At 47.4% G+C, this 21,809-nt stretch overlaps 1 protein-coding gene across 2 annotated transcripts in view; it reads left to right on the top strand.

Moving 5' to 3' along the window:
- Positions 1-21,809, top strand: part of VPS13D (vacuolar protein sorting 13 homolog D) — a 2,754,556-nt gene that overhangs the window by 867,205 nt on the left and 1,865,542 nt on the right. For both annotated transcript variants that reach the window (XM_086921894.1, XM_086921893.1), the window contains exon 27: positions 983-1,193. In XM_086921894.1, coding sequence (XP_086778020.1) covers positions 983-1,193 — 211 coding nt within the window. The remainder of the gene's footprint in view (positions 1-982; positions 1,194-21,809) is intronic.

Here is a 21,809-nt window from a genome sequence, read left to right as displayed (position 1 = left end):
TCTTTCATTCTACTTGGATCGCACACGCCAGTTCCGGGTGGATGACCAACTCTTTGTTGGCTACGTGGGCGCTAAGAAGGGGAAAGCGGTACATAAGAGGACCATCTCCCGATGGATCATCTTGTGTATCCAGGCATGCTACTCCTTGGCTAGAAAGGAGCCCCCTGTTGGATTGCGGGCTCACTCCATCCGAGCCACGGCGACAACTACTGCCCTGGGCCGGGGAGTGCCCTTGCAGGACATTTGCCAGGCAGCTACGTGGGCCTCGCTGAACACGTTTGCAAGACGCTATTGCCTGGACAGTCAAGTCCGGAGGGATGGCTTCTTTGGCCGTTCCGTGCTCCAGGACTTTCTGGTGTAATTATTGGTTCGCAGACCCACCACCGGGGTTTTATTGCTGGGGTATCTATTCCAAGGTAAGGAATCTATCACTAACGTGTCTCTTTCAGATGCACAAGTTACTACTTGTGTAACGATATATCTGTTAGAGACATTAGTTAGTGATAGATTCCTTACCGACCCACCCATCCTCTCCGTTCTGCGAACCGATATCTAGTGTTAAGGTCATCACCTTTCAGGGCCCTAGTTTCAATGGCACCAGTGTTGGTTTTTAACACAGCTCAGCGCTTCTGGCGCGGAAAAGCTGTGGCTAAGAACTGACGTCAGCACGCGGAGGCGGCGTCAAAGTACTCCGACGACGTCATCACGGCGCCGACGACGGACGCGGAGCCGCAGACGACGCCTACCGACGCGCAAGGGTACTGCTACGCAAAAATTTCCGGATCCAGTCTGACGCCTGGGGATATTCTAAGGTAAGGAATCTATCACTAATGTCTCTTACAGATATATCGTTACACAAGTAGTAACTTGTGCATTAAGGTTCGTACTCCGACCATGTAACCGAATAACAGCTGCACATAACACTCTTTATTTAAATTTAACATTTGCGCTCAATGAATCTCAATCTGGTTTACTCTTCTAGAAGACCATGTGTGTTTGTTAGACTGCATTGTAGTGGATCTACAGGACATGGATATCTTTGCTGCCGAAAGGTACCCCAGAAATTACTTTGATACCGTTGAAAACCTTTCCACCGATTTGATCTTCCCTTCATTTCTTGTCAGACAAAAGGGGGAAAGTTTGTTAGCTGAGCGCTGCAGATTAAAGTTAAAAGTGGAAAGGAACTTGGACAGGTGAGTGTTCTAAATCAATGCATTGAATTCCTGTTTGTGCCCTTCTGACCACTTATAATTAGTAGAACGAAAATGGTAAATTTTTGTCTCAGTGAAAATAACCAGATTAAATACAATCTGTTCATAATGATGTACCACAATTAAATTGAAAATTAAAAATTGTATTTGTTGCGTATGTGAACTGTTGTTTTTTTCTACTTTTGTTAATGCAGATTTGAAAGTGAAATCTATTGATGTTAGAGTAATGTACCACATTTGAATCGTGTTAATTATTGCTTACCCTTCGACTTTTTTTACAGGGAGGTAGTGGCCAGTATTAGAACTTGGATGGGCATTTAGTACTCTAATGAAATCCAAAGTGTTCTCAGCTTAATATGAATATCAACTGTTGTTAATAACCCGTTGCTTCAACAATGTTTTATCATTCATAATGACTGCAGAAACCCTGCAAAATAAATTAGCTTTAATATTATGCTCAATGCCTATCTGGATTGAACGCATTTGTGTGTGTCAGTAGCAGTGGCAAAATTATTGCACGGCTGTGAGAGGAATAAAAACGACTGAGGGTTAATAGGTTATCATTGGGTACCTTTCTAGGGGTAAGAAAGATGGCTGCCTCCTTAAGCTACTTGCATTCTGAAGAGAAAGGAAAAAGAAACTCACTCAGGAACTTTAAATACTCTGGTGATGTTTCCTTAAAGGCTGAACTGACTGCAAATTTCGAGAAGCACACTCTCTCTGATCCATACTGTAAGAGCGCTTACTATGAATAGAGTCCAAGCTGATGCCTGGACAGGTTGCATTAAAATCAGACCAGAGAAGTGATATATGCCGAGAGGCTGCTTCTGATTTCACACACTATCAAAGTTCCAGGCATCAGCCTCCTTCTATATCACCCTCTACCCACCTCACCCATTCAGGGTACTAGATAGAGCAGCAAGGGTGAATCTTGTTTCCGTGCCTCAAAGAATGCGTTAAAAAGTGGGATGGGGTCACTTTACTTTTGAGTTCTCCAGCAGGCGCGGATTCTTTGGATTCATTTACAGTCCTGGATGGAAGAAGCTGTGCCACTTGTCATGCATGTTTTCTAGAACAAGTTTCCTTAATTTCCCTGAAAAAATCCTTAATAGAAGGATACAGGAAGTGGGCCTTGAAACCCATAGGAACCACCGAAGTACACAACCCTCTAAGTCTCCCAGGTGGTCTTCTTATCCAGTATTGGAGTATCTTTCATAGAATCACATGCCTGAATCATTCCCCGTCGCCGAGATGGGAGTCCCAGAGTAAAATACAAAATTAGTGCCATAAGTAATAGACCAAATGAGGCCAAAGGCTATATCTTAGTAGCCTATCTACGTCCTTCTAGGAAAAGGACCAAAAGTCAGCTCCAACCAATCTGCTATCAGAACCCTCTAGAACACTCCCAACAGAAGCAGTTCTCCTCAGATTTTCACTGCACGTCGTGTGGAAGGGAGTCCCCCTGAGTGCTACCACGTTTTTTTTTTGTTCAGTTCTTCAAGCAAGTATGTCTGACAAAAAATGCCTCTTCCGCTCCTGCAGGACCTGTGGTAAGAAGAGGGTCTGCAAGAGAGTAGGATCTGCTTACTATGGTTATCCCCCCTTTTTGCTGGTGTTTCACTGTTTCTCGATTTTAGTCTGGCTGGGGCCCTGCTATCCAGGACCCCAGCCTAGCTGCTTCCTCTCTAAATGGATTGCATGTACATTAGGTACACTCCTGATTGGTTACTGGGTTACCCTTGTGAGTCCCTAGTATATGGTACCTTCGGTATTAAGGGCATAGGTACCACAGAGGCCTACCTGGAGCTGAAGCTTTTATTATGCTACCCCTCGGAAACCTTCCAAAATGGCACCAAAGGACTGCTACTGCAGCCTGGCTAAGGTGGTGCAGGTATCCATTACCCGGACCACGCACCTCAGACGCACCAACCCGATGCGCTCCTGAACCCTTTTACCAAGCACCCCCGGGAAACGACGGACGCACCCATCGGTTACTTCCACCACCACCCACTGAGGAACGGGGTTGCCTTTGCTGTTACTACCTCTCAACTACGCAGCCACTTCCACGTGTAAGCTCGCCACGACATACCCGACGACCCAGTCTTCCTAGCATCCCTGAAGAGTCACATCTCCTTCACGGTGTGACGAAACACGTGTCGGCTGGCTATTATCTACTGTACTGACCAACAATTGTTCTATAAAAGACTTCTACACGTACATGAACATGTGTGCTTGAATTTTGTACTTCGACATACTTTCCTACTCGTATGTATCATTGCGTCCTGACATCAGGACAACCAATCTCTCTTGCGTGTGCACAGGATCCGTTCCTCTTCTGTTTTGGTCCAGGCCGCCCCGAACCTACACAGGGGTTTGTTTTCCTTTGGGTTTGGTTTCCCCTGTCCTGTTTTGCACCGCGTGCCTACCACACGAACTCCACAACTCAGAGATCACACCACTTTGAGCGCCACTGCTTCCTGTTCTCCCAACTCAAACCCATTCCCGTATATAAGGTGGTGCATGCACCCCTTTCTAAGATATGAGTTACCTATATCTACCGTTAATCACTGACACATATAAACCTATCAGTCACTCCTATGGCAGGCTTTATCAATCCTGAAGGCAGGTGGCTTGGTTTTGGGTAAGAGGGTGCCCATGCTTGAGCCGGACCCCTCTGCAGCTTTCGGAATCTGTTCTCTGAAGCTGTTCTGTGATGCAGCCAGACCATGTACTCTTAAGTGCATTATAGACTTGCAGTAAATGCTAACTTTGGAATGGCTGCATGGAAATATGTCATGTTTGGTGTCAAACACTCTGGAATCCTACAACCCTAACACCCCCACTCCCCATCCCCCTCCCCCCCGCAACCCCCCCCCGGCCACTCCTGGCGGCGGGGATAGAATTCCACCCTTCTAGAGGGAGAGACGTGCACACACTGGGCTGACCGGTAATAGTTTATAAGAACCCTGGCATCACAAAATGGATGCTGCAGCCACAGACACGGGTCTGACCTCCTGCTGCTGGCCGAAACTCCGGCAGGGGAGGCCTGGACAATAGGTTTCCTGTCAGGGAGGTGTAACTACCTCCCAGACAGGCTTTAGTGCATTTGGGCTGGGTGGGGGCACTCAGAGAGTGTTTTTCAGACAGTGCTGGGGGCACACTTGGTGTCCCTATGCATACCCCAGTTCAAACCTGTCGCAGGGGCGCTCAGCCCCTGCTCTGGCGTGAAACTGGACAAAGGGAAAGGGGTGTAACCACCCCTCTGCCCAGACCCTCCCATAGGTGGGTCCCCAGAGCATGTCCACCCCTTTCTTCAGTATAAGTAAGGGACCCTTGGCAACAGGACTTTAGATTATACCTGGACGAAACTCTGAAGCTGAATCCTGGAACTTCAACACACTACTAACGACTAGAGAACTGAAGAATCTCCCTTGGGGTCAAGGAGTGACTCCCCTGCTCAAGCAGGCACCAAAGAAACATCTTGCCGGTCTGCATTTCTGCAGCTCCCTGCGGACTCCAAAGTATTTGCGACTCAGAACTTGGGCTTCCAGACTACTGAGAGGCTGACACGAGATCCCAGCAAAGCTGAGACCCGCAGCCCTCAAGAGTGACGTGGGACCGGAACTCCTGGACACAGTGCACATTTGCTAGTACATAGACTTCCCGAGCTTTCCCGAAGTTGTGCATTGGGCTACTTGTAGTCCAAGCCCCGAGATTGTGGGCCTACATTCCACAAGTGTTCCGTGAGCCCGCTTCTTGCATTTCAGCTCACGGCCCCTTCGCAATCCCTGGTAACTCTATCAATCAATCAATCACAGCATTTATATAGCGCACTACTCACCCAGAGGGTCTCAAGGCGGTAGGGGAGGGGGGTCCGCTACTGCTCGAACAGCCAGGTCTTGAGTTGCTTCCTGAAGGTGAGGTGGTCCTGGGTCAGGCGGAGGTGGGTCGGGAGGGAGTTCCAAGCCTTGGCGGGAGAAGGACCGTCCCCCTGTGGTGGTTCTTCGGATGCGGGGGACGGCGGCGAGGGCGTGGCCGGTCGATCGAAGCAGGCTTTTGGGAGCGTAGAAGTTGAGGCGGCTGTTGAGGTATCCTGGGCCTTGGTTATGTAGGGCTTTGTGTGCGTGGGTGAGGAGACGGAAGGTGATTCTCTTGTTGACCGGGAGCCAGTGCAGGTCTCTCAGGTGTCCGGAGATGTGGCTGCGACGGGGGATGTCCAGGATGAGACGTGCTGAGGCGTTCTGGATCCGCTGGAGTCTCTTCTGGAGTTTGGCAGTGGTTCCGGCGTAGAGGGAGTTGCCGTAGTCCAGACGGCTGGTGACGAGGGCCTGGGTGACCGTCTTCCTGGTCTCGGTGGGGATCCACCGGAAGATCTTACGTAGCATGCGCAGGATGTTGAAGCTTGACGAGGAGACGGCGTTGACCTGTCTGGTCATGGAGAGGGAGAAGTCCAGGATGAAGCCCAGGTTGCGTACGTGGTCTGTTGGTTTGGGTGCGTTGCCTAGGGCGGGGGGCCACCAGGAGTCGTCCCAGGCGGAGGGTGAAGATCCCAGGATGAGGACTTCCGTCTTGTCCGAGTTCAGTTTCAGGCAGCTGTTCTTCATCCATTCGGCTACCTCTTTCATCCCATTGTGGAGGTTGGCTCTGGCGGTGGCGGGGTCGTTGGTGAGGGAGAGGATCAGCTGGGTGTCGTCGCCGTAGGAGATGATGTTAAGGTTGTGCTGGCGTGCGATGTCTGCGAGGGGGCTCATGTAGACTTTGAAGAGGGTCGGACTGAGCGAGGAGCCTTGAGGAACGCCGCAGATGACTTCGGTGGCTTCTGATCTGAACGGGGGGAGGCGGACTCTCTGTGTCCTTCCGGCGAGGAAGGAGATGATCCATTCCAGCGCCTTCTCCTGGATTCCGACGTTGCTGAGTCGCTGCACTAGTGTACGGTGGTAGACAGTGTCGAAGGCCGCGGAGAGGTCTAGGAGGATGAGGGCTGCTGTTTCTCCGTTGTCAAGCAGGGCTCGGATGTCATCGGTGGCTGCGATCAGGGCGGTCTCGGTGCTGTGGTTGGCCCGAAAGCCAGACTGCGAGAGGTCGAGGGATCCGTTCGTCTCGAGGAAGGCGGCCAGCTGCTTGTTGACGGTCTTCTCGATGACTTTTGCAGGGAACGGGAGCAGCGAGATGGGGCGGTAGTTCTTGAGGTCGGTGGGGTCGGCTGATGGCTTCTTTAGTAGAGCGCTATTCCTTGGGCTTCCCTGGTTTATCCAGACGTGCCCTGACTCCCCACCGCGTGGTGACTCCCTCAGACCTTGCTGGTCTGCACCGTAGCAGATTCTACTTCCTGCGTGGGTTGCTGTTGCCAAGGCTTGTTGGGTCCAGTCCGGAAACCGACACTGCAGCACTCCACTTCCTTCGTGGGACAGCTCGAATCCAGAACCTGGTCGTTGTCGACGCCTCCTGGTCCTCGTGGCTGAAGAGTCAAGCTTCACCTTCTTCACCTGAAAAAACCCGATATCGGTGGCCATCTGCCTATCGTCTTCCTGGTCACTAGCAAGTGACCCAGACTCTGTCCCCTCTGCTTTCAGGTTCTTCTCATCCTTGATCCAGGCTTGGATCCACCCGGATACTTTCCACTTGGACGCCAGCAGCACTTTGCAGCAGATCACCATTGAAAACGACAACGAAACCCGACACGAAAAGACACCTATGCACCCGGCTTCCCTGGGTGAGGTAACTCGAGTACTCTGGTGCTCCAGTGGGTGTTGACTCTAGAACCTCCTAGTTCTAAAGGGGTTTTCTCCAAGTCCTCTTCTAAGTGTCCTTTATCTTTAAAATTCCAACTGCGACTTTCCCCATAGAAGCTAATGGTGATTCGCTGCTGTGTTTAGACACTGCACGCGTCCCCGTGGATCCCCTGTGTCACTACCTTGGGTGGTTCCTGGAAGCCCCAGCGGTTCTACAGGCTCTAGGCTTTGTCTCTTTGACAGTCTTGGTTCTTATACCACTTTCTTAATATATGGTTTGGTACGCCCCTAGGGCTCAACGTATATTGTGCTAATTTACTGTGTGCTAATTAAGTTTAGTGAATGTACTTTTGCCTCTAACCTCATAAAGAGACTAGAGGGATGTGTTTAGAATAAATACATATATTTTATATATGTACCTGGTGTCGTCCTCCTTTCATTTGGTCATTCACAAGATTATAGACTGGAAAAACAAGCTGCTTTACCGTAAACACCTTAAAACTTCCCAGGATAAGCCTGCTCATAAAGAGAGGATTTCTAAAGATTCTTCTGAGCGAACGTCATCTCCACCCTCTACACCACTCACAGAGTGTCCAAGATTGTCTTCTACTGACTCTGTAGGTCGAAAACACTTAAAAAAATCTGTGTCGACAACGACTGTTTCTTCATCATCAACGATATGTGTTACGTCCTTGACGGCAGCTGTCACAACGACAGCAATTTCCTCGCCTATCTCGTCAACGAGAATCACTGTTACGAGGAGGCCATCGTCGAAGTCCGTCGACAAAGAAGCCATTGATAAAGCCACCATCGACGAAGGCACCGTCGATGGCAGAGTCATCGACGACGACGCCAACGACGAGCCAGCAGACAACGTCGTCGATGAGTGCGCCTGTTATCTTACCACCGTCGACGGCAGGACTGTTGACGAGGGATCTTCCTACAATACTTATTTGTGTACCGTCGACGTCCCAGTCAATGAGAGTTTCTCAGCTCAAGACATTTCAGAGGACTTTTCAACAGCCTTTTCATCTTTTTCGTAGAAGATGAGGATGAGGATCATAAGGGTCCATACGGAGTAGCTCGTAGTCCATCTGAGCTCAATGGTAAATGCCAAGACATTGATGATGACGATAATTACTAGGATGAACATTATTTTCACAATCAATATATAGCTCCACGTCATGCCTATCAGTTCCATCACAGACAGGAATCTCGCCATAGGGAGATGGCTGTCTTCCTCCAGCACTTATTCAGGATCTGCAGGCTATGTGGGCAGATTCTCGTCAAAGATTTCCTCCTCAGCAAATTCCGACAGAGAACCCCACTTCCTCAAGTAGAGGTTCCTGCTCTGGTACCAGAACTTACTTTACCTAGTACACCGGCTCCTGCACAGGGTCCACCTGACACTGGACACCAGAACACTTCCTCATTGGATGAAGAAGTTGAGGAAGGCGAATTGCCCAATCAGACAAATGCTCCGGATCCCTGGGATTATTGTATAATCCAAACACCATACCCTCTGATTCTCCTCCTGAAGACATTGGAGGATTTCATATTTTGATGCAGAGAGCAGCTACTAGGTTCCAACTACCTATTACTTTCAAGCAAACACAGTTTTTTGCATGATTTTAAGGAGGACACTAGAAAGGTTATACGCTCTATTCCTTTTATCCATTACATCTGGCAGGAGGGCGTAAAAATCATGAAGGAGCCAGCATCCATACCGGCGGTTTTACGTCCTGTAGACAAAAAATCCCGCTCTCCGGAGGACAGTCCATCTTGCCTTGTAGGACACCCAAGGCCAGATTTGGTCATATCTCAGGCTGGACAAAGGTGTTCAAAAAACCCTGCAATACCAATTAACACTCCTTCAGACAGAGGGGGACGTTGTATGGACCTTATGGGGAAGAAATTCTCTTCTGCGGCATCAATTAGAGAGGCTAATGCCATTATCAATCATTGGGCCGTTATGACCATCAAATGTGGTCCGACATGGCGGGATTGATAGATCTCATCCAGGAGATCTATCCAGGAGGAACAAAGACAGGAGGCCCGGAAGATTGTATTAGAGGGTGAACAAGCTGCCTCCAAAACAATTGATTGTGTGTTAGACATCTTCCAACTCAAGCTTTAGCTAATTGGCTGGAGCAGCAGTTCTTCGACTCAAGGGGTGGCTTAAAGCTACTACCTTCAGACCTGAGGTTCAGACTAAGATCCTGGACATGGCGTATGATGGAAACTCACTATTCGGAAAACATATTGATGACTCTCTTTTAGCAATAAAGAATGGCACGGACACTGCGAAGTCTCTGGGCGTTCGGCAATATAGACGTGTACAGTTCAGAGGAGCGAGTGGGTGAGGATTCACAACATACCGGAGCGGCTATCAGTCGAATCAATATCAGCCTCAATATCGCCAGTCTTACAATCAATCGACATACCGTCAGTCATCGACAGTTGGTTTCTCTCGCCAGGGTGGCCGTAAGCGAACACAGCAACAATTCTGTGACCCTGCCAGTAAGCAATGAGCTTATCAGGGTGCCAGTCAACATTCACTTCCTACCCGTGGGTGCCAAAATTTCTGCTTATGCACAGCGGTGCAGTAGATCACTTGAGACCGCTGGGTGCAGGACCTAGTCAACAAGATTCACACGCGGGAATTTGTCCAGAAACCACTCTGCCCAGGGATCCCCTTCCCCTCGGCTTCACTTATTGCGCAAAGAAGGCTTGATCATGCCCCTCAAGGAAGCAATAGAATAAGTACCAGCCACACAGAAAGGAACAGGTTTCTATTCTCGTTTCTTCCTAATCAGAAAGAAGTCAGGAGAATGCCGACCGATTCTGGACCTCCGCAAACTCAACAAGTTTCTCAAGAAACAAAAATTACGGATGGTAACGCTCTCCGATATTATGGAATGCTTAAACAAAGGGGATTTCATGACTACTCTGGACATGGAAGAAACATACTTTTATATCCCTATCCATCCAAAACATTGAAAATATCTACGATTTACAGTGGCTGGCACCCACTATCAATTCAAGGATCTCCAGTTTGACCTAAACTCAGCGTCACGGATTTTCACCAAGTGCTTAGCACCAGTAGCAGCGACTTTACGATCCCGGGGGAATTCAAGTTTTCCCAAACCTCGACGATTGGCTGCTCAAAGCTCCGTCGGAACAGAAAGCCACTCTTGCCACAACAACTTGTCTCAATACACTGGGACTCACTTTGAACAAGGGCAAATCAAATTTGCTTCCAACTCAGATCATTTTGTTCCTAGGAGCATCGTTTGGACACCATCCAGTGCAAACCATTCTTGTCTCAAGACTGTCAAGTGCGCCTTCACAAATTAGCAACAACCATTTAAAAAAGAAAGTCAGTTTCTGTTTGAACATTCAAATCGCTCCTAGGGATGTGCTCTTTAGCAATCAACTTAGTCCCTTTGGTGCGGCTCAAGGTGAGACCTCTTCAAGAGGAATTACAGAAACAATGGCAATAACCATTGGGCTCTTTCGATGATGTTATCGGAATAACTGCACGAATGGTGGATGCACTCCGTTGGTGGTCCCAAACAGGAAATCTTGCCGAAGGTCTCACCTTTCTGCAAAACATCCCGGACTTTGTGTTGACAACAGATGCCTCCCTGGAAGGATGAGGAGGTCATCTGCAGGATTTGCAAATCCAGGAAAGGTGGTCTCGGATACAGAAACAACACATCAACAGTTTAAAACTCCAAGCCATATTTTTGTCTCATAAGACTTTCCTTCCAAGGATAGCAGGTTCCTCAGTGCTGGTCTGTACCGACAGTACGACCAGCATGTACTACATAAACAAACAAGGAGGAACAAAGTCTGTGACGCTTTCCCAAGAAGCGCAGGAATTGTGAGAAGGGACAACGTTCCGTGGCATATCCTTGAAGGCCGAGCATGTCAGGGGTCTGCACAATACCCTGGCAGATACACTAAGCAGGTCTCAATCCGGCTGCCACGAGTGGGAGTTAGAACAAACTCAGGTGAATAAAATCTTTCGGACATGGGGCAAACCTTCGCAGGAGAACAAGAAATGCCAATATTATGCCAGCAGGTTCCCTCAACCGGGGTGAAGGGGGAATGCCCTTTCAATGAGATGTTCTGGGATCTATGCTTACGCTTTTTCCCCCATTCCATTAATCCCCAGAGTGCTCAGCAAGATGAAACTGGATTGCTGCCGCCTAATTCTGATTGTAACCCATTGGCCCAGACATTATTGGTTCCAGGAGCTTCTTCTTGTGTCACAAGACAGACCCATTCGCCTTCATCCAACAATGACGATGTTATCACGGAACAAAGGTCAGGTAGTCCATCCGGATTCACAGTCCCTTGCACGCATAGCTCCTGAATTTCTAGAGTTCAAATTCCTCAATATTTCACAGGACTGTTGAGACATACTGTCCAAATCCCGTGCTGAAAGCACTGTCAAAACATATTGTTTAAAATGGAAAATATTCTGTTGTTGGTGTGAAACCAATAAAGTTCATCCAATTCAAGCCCCTGCCGAACAGATTCTACCTTACTTGCTTTCACTGGCCAAGTCTGGCCATACTTTTTCATCAGTCAAGGTTCACCTGGCTGCTCTTTCCAGGTACAATACATCTCTGCAGCTTCCTTCTTTATGTTCATCTTCTCTTATAAAACAGTTCATAAGAGGACTTTTTCGCACTTTTCCTCCTGTGCATGCACCTCCTCCAGAGTGGGAACTCAATGTGGTTTTAAGCCAACTGATGAGGCGACCATTTGAATCGGTCCATAAAGCAGAACTCAAATTCCTCATATGAAAAGTGGCCCTCTTCCTGGCTCTTACTTCCACAAGAAGGGTTAGTGAGATTTAGGCTTTTACAATCAATGAACCCTTCTTACGCTTTACACAGGACTACGTAGTCCTTCGTACAAATCCTAATGTCATTCCAAAGGTACCCACTCAATTTCACTTGAATGAACCAGTAATGCTACAAACTTTCTTTCCGAATCCATCCAGTTCAGCTGAAAGGGCTTTACATTCATTAGATTTAAAAAGGTGTTTAAAATTATATCTTCAAAAGACAAAAGATATCAGAAAAACGGATCAACTATTAGTGGCCTACGGTCAAGGAAAACAGGGAACCGCAGTAACAAAAGCCACAATAGCCAGATGGGTTGCATCTGGCATTTAATTCTGCCACAAGAAAGCCAATAAACCTCTCACAGTGAAGGCTAAAGCACACTCCACCAGAAGTATTGCTGCATCTACAGCTTTGTTTGCTGGGGTTACACTGGACAAACTATGCCGTGCTGCGACATGGAAGAATGTCTACACGTTCACGAGACACTACTGCCTCCAATCTGCACAAATGGAGCATACAGCGGTTGGACAAGCTGTGTTATGCCATCTCTTTCACTAAGGTCAGATTCTTTACATTTCTTTAAGGCTTGTCTATTATTAGTTTTCTTTATTGTAATATTGCTTACAGTGTTCATGCTCTTCTGTTTCTCAATTTGTACGTTTATCATGCTGATATCCGCTATCTCTTTTATGCTTTGTCATTATAATATTTCAAGGTTATAGATCTCTATTGGGAGTTTTAGACTACATTTCTCCCACCATCCGCAAACGACAGTACAATTGAGGTTCTGCTTGCTATTCTGATTCAGGCATGTGAATCTATGAAAGATACCCCAATACTGGATAAGAAAACAAGGTACTTACCTGTAACTACAGTTATCCAGTATTGGTATCTTTCATAGATTCACATACACCCACCCTCCTCTCTGTGGAATCAGTACTCAGTGATTTGGGGCAAATTTACTTCCCACTTTTGCTTGGAAAATCTGAGGAGAACTGCTTATGTTGGGAGTGTTCTAGAGGGTGCTGATAGTAGAGGGGGCTGATAGCTGATTGGTTGGAGCTGAGTTTTGGTCATTTTCCTATAAGGACGTAGATAGGCTACTAAAATATAGCTTTTGGCCTCTTTTGGCCTTTTTATTACTTATGGTACTACTTTTGTATTTACCGTGGGACTCCCATATCGGCGACGGGGAATTATTCAGGTGCGTGAATGTATGAAAGATGTGACTAATCAAGAAGAACTAGCTGTTAAATGGATGCTCAAGATGTCTGTTTCTGGGGTAAAGAAAGCATCTGTTTCTTATGAAAGCCCTCACCCACCAACCTAGTTGGTGGCATGCTTCATCATCGGGCCCCACCCGGTGCACCGAGCATGCCCTGGGTGTGCTGCGACGCCTGTGTACACCGGAGCGGGTATTGATTAGTGAGTGTGCAGTGATAGTGTGTGAGTATAGGTTAAAAAACTTGTCCTAGGGTCCCACTATCCACAAGGGTTATATTATTTATGGGCCCTTGGCAGTATTAAAAGCACAGCGGCGGATGTGAGTGGAGGTGACTATGGTCTCCCACAACCAGTGTGGCCAACATGTTTTCAGCCAGGCCTCATATTGATCTGGCTTTCTTCAGGACCTCTATGTGAAAAAGTGATTAAAACATTCTATAGAGTATATGCAACCAGGTATGTGACACACTCGCTAAGGTTTTGTGCCTGTGGTGGGTAAAAACACACAGATAATACAGACAAACACATTTATATGAGAATTAGCTTCAGATAACACATATTCAAGTTATGTGGGTCTGTACCGTTGTGCCAGTGCTCTAAATCGGTATTAAGCGGCGGTGAGATATGGTTTGTGACGGAACTGTGAAGCCCACATCCTGACATCCCGTGCAACGGATTTTAACGCTGTCGCGGACTTCGCTAATTCAAACACTTGCTGCCGCTATTACCGGCGTGCACCGAGGCCACGTCCCTTCGAGGCCACGCCCCCCGCCCAAGCTTAAAAGGCGCTGAGTGCTAGCGTCTGACCAGAACCTTTGCTCCTGAGGCGGAAGCCAGGAGCGCTATTTGTTTGTCCTTTTTATAACATTTAAGAGTCACTTATTTGTGTGCATTTGCAATTTTAACTCACCTCACTTCTGCTGACTTCTGGGGCAGAAGCCCACATCCTGACTTCCCGTGCAGCGGATTTTAACGCTGTCGCGGACTTCGCTAATACAAACACTTGCTGCCGCCATTACCGGCGTGCACCGAGGCCACGCCCCTTCAAGGCCACGCCCCCCGCCCAAGCTTAAAAGGCGCTGAGTGCTAGCGTCTGACCAGAACCTTTACTCCTGAGGCGGAAGCCGGGAGCGCTATTTGTTTGTCCTTTTTATAACATTGAGAGTCACTTATTTGTGTGCATTTGCAATTTTAACTCACCTCACTTCTGCTGACTTCTGGGGCAGAAGCCCACATCCTGACATCCCGTGCAGCGGATTTTACCGCTGTCGCGGACTTCGCTAATACACACACTTGCTGCCGCCATTACCGGCGTGCACCGAGGCCACGCCCCCCGCCCAAGCTTAAAAGGCACTGAGTGCTAGCGTCTGACCAGAACCTTTACTCCTGAGACGAAAGCCGGGAGTGCTATTTGTTTGTCCTTTTTATAACATTTGAGAGTCACTTATTTGTGTGCATTTGCAATTTTAACTCACCTCACTTCTGCTGACTTCTGGGGTAGAAGCCCACATCCTGACTTCCCGCGCAGCGGATTTTAACGCTGTCGCGGACTTCGCTAATACAAACATTTGCTGCCGCCATTACCGGCGTGCACCGAGGCCACGCCCCTTCAAGGCCACTCCCCCCGCCCAAGCTTAAAAGGCGCTGAGTGCTAGCGTCTGACCAGAACCTTTACTCCTGAGGCGGAAGCCGGGAGCGCTATTTGTTTGTCCTTTTTATAACATTGAGAGTCACTTATTTGTGTGCATTTGCAATTTTAACTCACCTCACTTCTGCTGACTTCTGGGGCAGAAGCCCACATCCTGACATCCCGTGCAGCGGATTTTAACGCTGTCGCGGACTTCGCTAATACACACACTTGCTGCCGCCATTACCGGCGTGCACCGAGGCCATGCCCCCCGCCCAAGCTTAAAAGGCACTGAGTGCTAGCGTCTGACCAGAACCTTTACTCCTGAGGCGAAAGCCGGGAGCGCTATTTGTTTGTCCTTTTTATAACATTTGAGAGTCACTTATTTGTGTGCATTTGCAATTTTAACTCACCTCACTTCTGCTGACTTCTGGGGCAGAAGCCCACATCCTGACTTCCCGTGCAGCGGATTTTAACGCTGTCGCGGACTTCGCTAATACAAACACTTGCTGCCGCCATTACCGGCGTGCACCGAGGCCACGCCCTTTCTAACGCCTTCCCTCTTCCTATAAATCATGTGCATCGGCCGGAAGCGCAGCGGGCGCGCCGTTTGCGCGCCGAAGTCTGCGTCGAGGCCGGGCCCAGGGCCATACCCCCTACATCTCAGCCTCAAAAGACCAGACAATACAGCGCCGAAACTCTCCACAATATTAGGCCCCTAGGAATGGACTGTGGCCTGCATTATCATGCCGTAGAACTTCCAGATACTTGTCCAAAATGTAAACTAACTCTTAAACCTAAGCAGACCCAAGAAACGACACACGAGTACTGTATGTTTATGTTAAACTGCAGATCCCTGCCTAAACACAGGGCGGAAATTGCCCTATTGTTAGAAGAACGCATTCCAGACGTAGTGTTCCTCACGGAAACGTGGCTTGCGACAAACTCCGACCCTGTCCTAAGTAACAGCCCTCCCTCCAGGCTTCCAAATTACTCGGCAGGACCGACCTGAGGGGAGAGGAGGAGGCCTAGCAATTATACACAAAGAACAGTTTCACTGTCGAGCTATCCCGGAAGCAATCCCAGATTGTGAGAGCTTAGCCTTCACTCTGGATCTCTCTCCTAACAAACGCTTCTCGGGAACAGTAATATATCGCCCCCCAGGCTCCCCTAAGCAGTTCCACAATCACCTCTCTTCGATTGTGGCTGAACGCGTTAGCACTGCCTCTAACTTTACTTTGTTAGGTGATCTCAACCTTTATTTCGACACTGCTCTGGATCATACAGCCATGACACTTGCAGATGACCTAGCCGCTTTACAATTAATCCAACATGTGAAGACCCCGACTCACGTTAAGGGCCACTTGCTGGACCCTGTGTTCAGCAACTGTGCAGACCTTGTGGTAGGACCACCTATCCCCCTCCCGTGGACAGATCATTTACTGGTGCCTTTTACCTAGACCACTTTTAAGCCACCCCCGTAAGACCCACGATAAGACACGCCAGATCTTGGGCGCGGCTGCCAGTTGATGAATGGACAAGTAAGCTCGCCAGTGATCAACCCTTTTACAATGAGGACCCTTGTCTGGCCAATCAGGCTTACGAAGACTGGATCACACAATCCCTCAAAGCCACTCTCCCCCTGAGTAAAATAACGCTGAAACGTTCCCACAAAACTGCCCCCTGGTACTCAGAGGCTCTCAGGGAAAAGAAACACCAATGCAGGAAAATAGAAAGACAATGGCGTCTAGACTACTCTTTGGAGGTAAAAAGTCGATATCGAAAGGCAATTAATGGCCACAAAGCCGAAATCAAAGCTGCCCAATCTGTATACTTCTCTGATAGAATTATACTAGCCAAATCCAAACCCAAAGACATTTTTCAAATACTGAAAAAACTTACAAAACTTCCATCTTCTAGCCTGCACGAGGTAAAAACAACAGCCCACTGCAATGACTTGGCAGAATTTTTCCACCAAAAAGTCAATAAAATCTACTCGTCCTTCCCCTCTATAGCCACTGCCCCCTTAGCTCAGGCCAAAACAAATCTGGTAGACACTCCACCAGAGCCTCCACCTATACTGGATCACTTCCCCCTTTTAGATCTGGAAACCTTGGAATCCATGGCTCATAAGGTAAAATCTGGATCCCCAGGCGATCCGGCACCTCCATAGGTCATGATGTCAGCATCCCAGGTCACCTTACCAACCATTATGGACCTCCTGAATGCATCCATTACCTCTGGCACTGTCCCCCCCCGCTTGGAAGCGGGCCATGGTCCGAGCCCGGCTAAAAAAAAACAATCTGGATCCCTCGGATTTTAGCAACTACCGGCCTATTTCCCTGCTCCCCTGGGTGAGTAAAATCCTGGAGAGATACATTAACCTCCAACTGGTGAATTTCCTGGAAAACAACCAGCTGCTAGATACCACCCAGACGGGTTTTAGACCCAAACATGGAACTGAGTCCGCCCTCCTAGTAGTCACCGAGGAATCCAGAAAAATCCTAGATCAGGGAGGATCAGTGGCAGTGATCCTCCTTGACCTTAGCGCGGTATTCGATACGGTCAGCCATGACACCCTGCTGAGCCGTTTTTTGAGTGTCGGAATAATGGATAAAGCCTGGCTTTGGTTCAAGTCCTTCTTGAGGGATAGATCTTTTCAAGTATTTGATGGAGAGACCGTGTCCATGAGTAGACCATTGAGGTGTGGAGTCCCACAAGGCTCCTCCTTAAGCCCTGCGCTTTATAACATGTATATGAGACCACTGGCTGAGGTTGTTCGTCCATTTGGGGTTAGGATTATTTCTTACGCGGACGACACCCAGCTGGTGGTCTCATTGGCGCAAGAGGCCGACATGCCACGGTCAGGTGGGCTAAGAAAGTGCTTAAAGGAGGTAAAGGGCTGGATGTCTTCATCATCCCTCAAGCTCAATGGGGATAAAACGGAGCTGATGCTCCTGGGCCCCTCAAACCCCATCTTTTTCAACTCCTTGTGGCCCCCCTGTCTAGGCACCCCCCCCCCCCAGCACCCAAGGACAATATTAAGAGCCTCGGGGTGTGGCTGGACAAGACCCTTTCATTTAACATCCAGGCTACAAAACTTTCGGCTACCTGCTTTGGCCTTCTTAGGATGCTAAAGAAAATCCTCCCTCTTCTACCTATGGAGGCAAAGCAGGTGGCTATCCAGGGTTTGATACAGTCCTGCTTAGACTTCAACAATGTCCTCTACCTTCGTGCTCCGGAGTACACCTTGCGTAGACTTCAGACAGTGCAGAACTGTGCGGCCCGCACACTGTTACAGCTCCCACGCAGACTATCAGCCAAAGCTGGACTGATTAGCCTGCATTGGCTACCAGTGCGTCAGAGAATCCTCTTCAAAGCCATGTGTATTGCCCACCAGGCTTTCTGGGACACAGGTCCGTGACCTAGTAAAACAGTATCAGCCCAGCAGAAGCCTCCGATCTAGTCAAGCCTTCATGGCTATAGCTCCGAGAATAAAAAAGGCAAGGTCTGGCGGCAGGACGTTCACCCATAATGCCGCCAAGTCCTGGAATTCACTCCCTCTTCATCTTAGATCTAACCCCAACCTTTCTTTATTCCGAAAACAGATAAAAACATTTCTGTTTAACCTCCCTCAGTAAATTTAGCTAGCTACTCTGTCACGCCATCTCTGTTGGTTCTTAGCGCTTGGACGCCCCCAATCGCGCTTTTATAAATTTACTTTCATTTAATTTCATTTCAATTGTCATTGCAATGGTATGAGCTACTGTGTCCAGAATTTAATAGCGGGATAATTGCATCCGTTCACTGAGGTGACAATTGTGCAAAGAAAAGGTTAAAAACGCATTAATTCTTACTCTGGTTTTGTCAGAGAAAAACCTCACGAGTTTCTGGGAGGGGTCCGGCTTTTAGTCACACACTATCTTGCGTAAAGGAGACATACAAAGCATAACTTATATGGTTGTATAGTTAGAAGGTGCCCCCCACAGCGGTCAGAAGATTTAGGATCCCCGTCATCCCCACTTACTTCGTCAAAACTTAAGACCCCTGTATACACCTACTTGGCCTGCATCGGAACTCTGTTGATGTGAGCCCCCGGTCGTGGCGAGGTTTAAATGCCTTTCGTGTATCACAGGTGAAAGCGATCTCCTGTCCAGCCTCTCTGTACCTCTCTCTCTCATTGATACTTATAATATTTAAGAAAGATACCAATACTGGATAACTGTACAGGTAAGTAACTTGTTTTCTTCCTCGAGATTCTAGAAAACCTACTGATTAGTAATACTGCATAAGGGAAGTTTCCTTGTTACTACTGATAAACCCTTAAAAAGTTGGTCTTTAAGAGTGCAGCTGCATCTTTGATACTTATGATGTTCTCATGAGTAGCGAAATTCTGGGATATGCAGGTGACTTGATGTTCCTGTGCATCTAATGAGTTATAATAATCGGGATGGGATTGTTTTTCTGATACCCCTCCAATCAAAAGTAAACAAAACTTTTTTCTTTCGAATGATTTCCCATGAATAAATTTTTTCAGAAATGCTTTTATAAGTTCACTTGACATTGATGATGGTGTTGTTTTGTGAGGCTGTGACCTGAAAATCACTTCAAGCTACCTGAAGTTCCTGTGATTGCTCGAGGCATGATCTGGGGACCTCTATTTGGAAGGGCATGAGCTGTAGTGTGAAAAGTTGTAGGGAAATATACTGCAAGAAGCTGTGGTGGTGGGATTCATGGCACGATGCGTTTTATGCCTGGGGCTTTGGTGTGATTAACTGAGGTTGCATAGAGTAAGCTGGGCAGAGTTTTTGATTACCATGTAGAACCGTGACAACCACGTGTTGCTGCACTGCTTTGAGACGTAAGGTTTGTGACACTGAGAATTTGGTGAGTCAAGCACTAGGGTAATAAATGGAGCAGCTCAATAAGCTTTAATGCTGGATCACTCTGCATAGTAGACATGAGCAGTAGGAGCAGAGCACTAAGGTGGCAGAAGGAATTGGAGTAGTGGGTGAAACTTTGTGATTGATCAGAATCAAGGATGAGGCCTAAGAGACCACCTTGGAACTTTGACATTTTCTGATGAAAGGCTGCTAGTCATAAGACCATTTCTATCATAATTTGGTGTAGCCACTTTGTGGCTCCACATTTGTTTGTTAGCAGTGTAAATGAATTATGATCTTACTGCCAATACAGTGTTTCAACCTCTGTGAAATCTTGTAAGACCAGGAACCTGGAAAAGAGACCAGAGTCTTGCCTGTTACCTCAGGGCAGTGTCTATTTCTGAAGACCTACCTTTATTTCATTCCTGATTGGTTGCATCTTCTGTGGTGTGGAATGGCATAGCACTGGTTCTAGTTAGCAGGTATATAACCTAGGACTTCTGCCTGTTCGGCAAGGGTTGTGCTCTTACAGTTTACAGACTCCAGGTTTCAAAGTGGAAATATTGTGTTATCTATTTGTCTCAGAAACACTAGTAGGAAATGACCACCTTTTGTGTGATATCCCCCACATGTTTGCCCTATCTGCTGTGCTGGCTTTAGAAGTCTATGCATTTAACCCTGCTATCCAGAAGTAGCACGCTGGTGCTCACTCTTTAAACTTAGTTGAATTGGTGTTTTCCTAATCGTATTCCATTTATCTTGCCTGTACTCTCCTAATAAGGGTGTAGAAAGTTAAATGCCACCTGTGGACAGCAGCACTTTTTGTGGGCTCCACTATAGTGGCAGTATAGACATGACTTCAGGTCTAACCCTTGTAGCCTGAAGGCTGCAGCGTAAAGTATGCAGTGCAACCTGTTAATATAACCCTTTTTGACAGGTAAAAACCTCCCTTTTGAATATTAAGAGTCACCCCTATGTAAGCCTTGTTGCCCACAAGCCAGGGTGCATTGTATTTAAAAGTGAGACCTGTAGAAAACTAATGTTATCATGTCCATGAAGTGACAAGACCCAAAAAGCTACTTTCACTTTGACAGGCCTGGCGGTCCTATGTAGAAAACTAGAGTACAGATTAAAATACTATATCTCGGGAATAGAATCAGCTAAAAAATAATTAAACCACTATTTCTAATAGTTATTACAAATCCATTTCAATGTTGAAGTTAGATTTTTACTAAATAGTAAAGAAAAGGAACTTTTAGCAAGTTACCCTTTACATTCTTGAACTGTCGGAAACGAATTAGCATAGGCCTCATTCCAGCTCTCATCATGGCTTAGCCTTGTGTAGTGTGATGTTCACTGTAGGTTCTAGTCTGCATTTGTTATCGTATGATAGTAGCATGTTACACATACAGGAGAACCACTAGGCCTCCCAGATTCAGTTGCTTCAAACCGAGAGTTTGTTTGGTCCACAGGATCTCATCATTAAATACAGTGGTAGTGTTAGACTGTAAATCCATCTCCATATGTCCGGTGTTCTCGAAGTAACGCATCTGGTCAGAATGTACACCTCATTGCTACTGTCATAATTTGTGTGTTACTTCGGCATCCAGTGTGTCTGAAGGCCAAGTTCAAGTTATTTTGCTGTTTTTTAAATTTTTTTTTTGAAGTACAAGCAAAAGGTTTTATTAGCAGGTAGATGTAAAAACACAGCCATACGCCTACAACCCTGGGGGCCGGCGGCATACATTATTCCAGCATTGTCTTGAGTAACACAGCCTTAAAGCCGACATCCCAAGGGCCCGGCGGCGCATGTAGGGCAAGCATAACGACAACGTCTCCTACGGCTCAGTTATCAAGTGGCAGGTAGTGTTTGAGAACTTCTTTTACATTTTTTGTCAACTCAATTGTTATTGGCCTCTTGTAGTAATCATTTCCAAAGAACTCAATGGGCGCTTCTTAGACAGTACTTACAATTGCAGTTACAAGCACCCCAGTGCTCCATTATCAGTATACTGGCAACCTCGGTCACTACTAAGGCATTGGCTTGTTATGACATATGCAAGGGGCGGATGAGTATCAGCCTTTCGTGCATGTCCGCAGTACGTGTGAGTCTTTGCGCCTCCTCTCCGCCTGAATTGCCAGTTCATATAAACCCCTACTCAGTTGTAACCACAACTTTTGTAGTGAAGAAACAGTAATAACATGATGCAGTCGTAACACCTGAGCACGGCACAGATCGGTCCCCCGTGCTCCCGCCCAAGGCCCCCCTC

The sequence above is a fragment of the Lissotriton vulgaris genome, chromosome 5, assembly GCF_964263255.1.
Source record: "Lissotriton vulgaris chromosome 5, aLisVul1.2, whole genome shotgun sequence".
Lineage (NCBI taxonomy): Eukaryota > Metazoa > Chordata > Amphibia > Caudata > Salamandridae > Lissotriton > Lissotriton vulgaris.
This window is presented reverse-complemented; position numbering and strand designations above follow the sequence as displayed.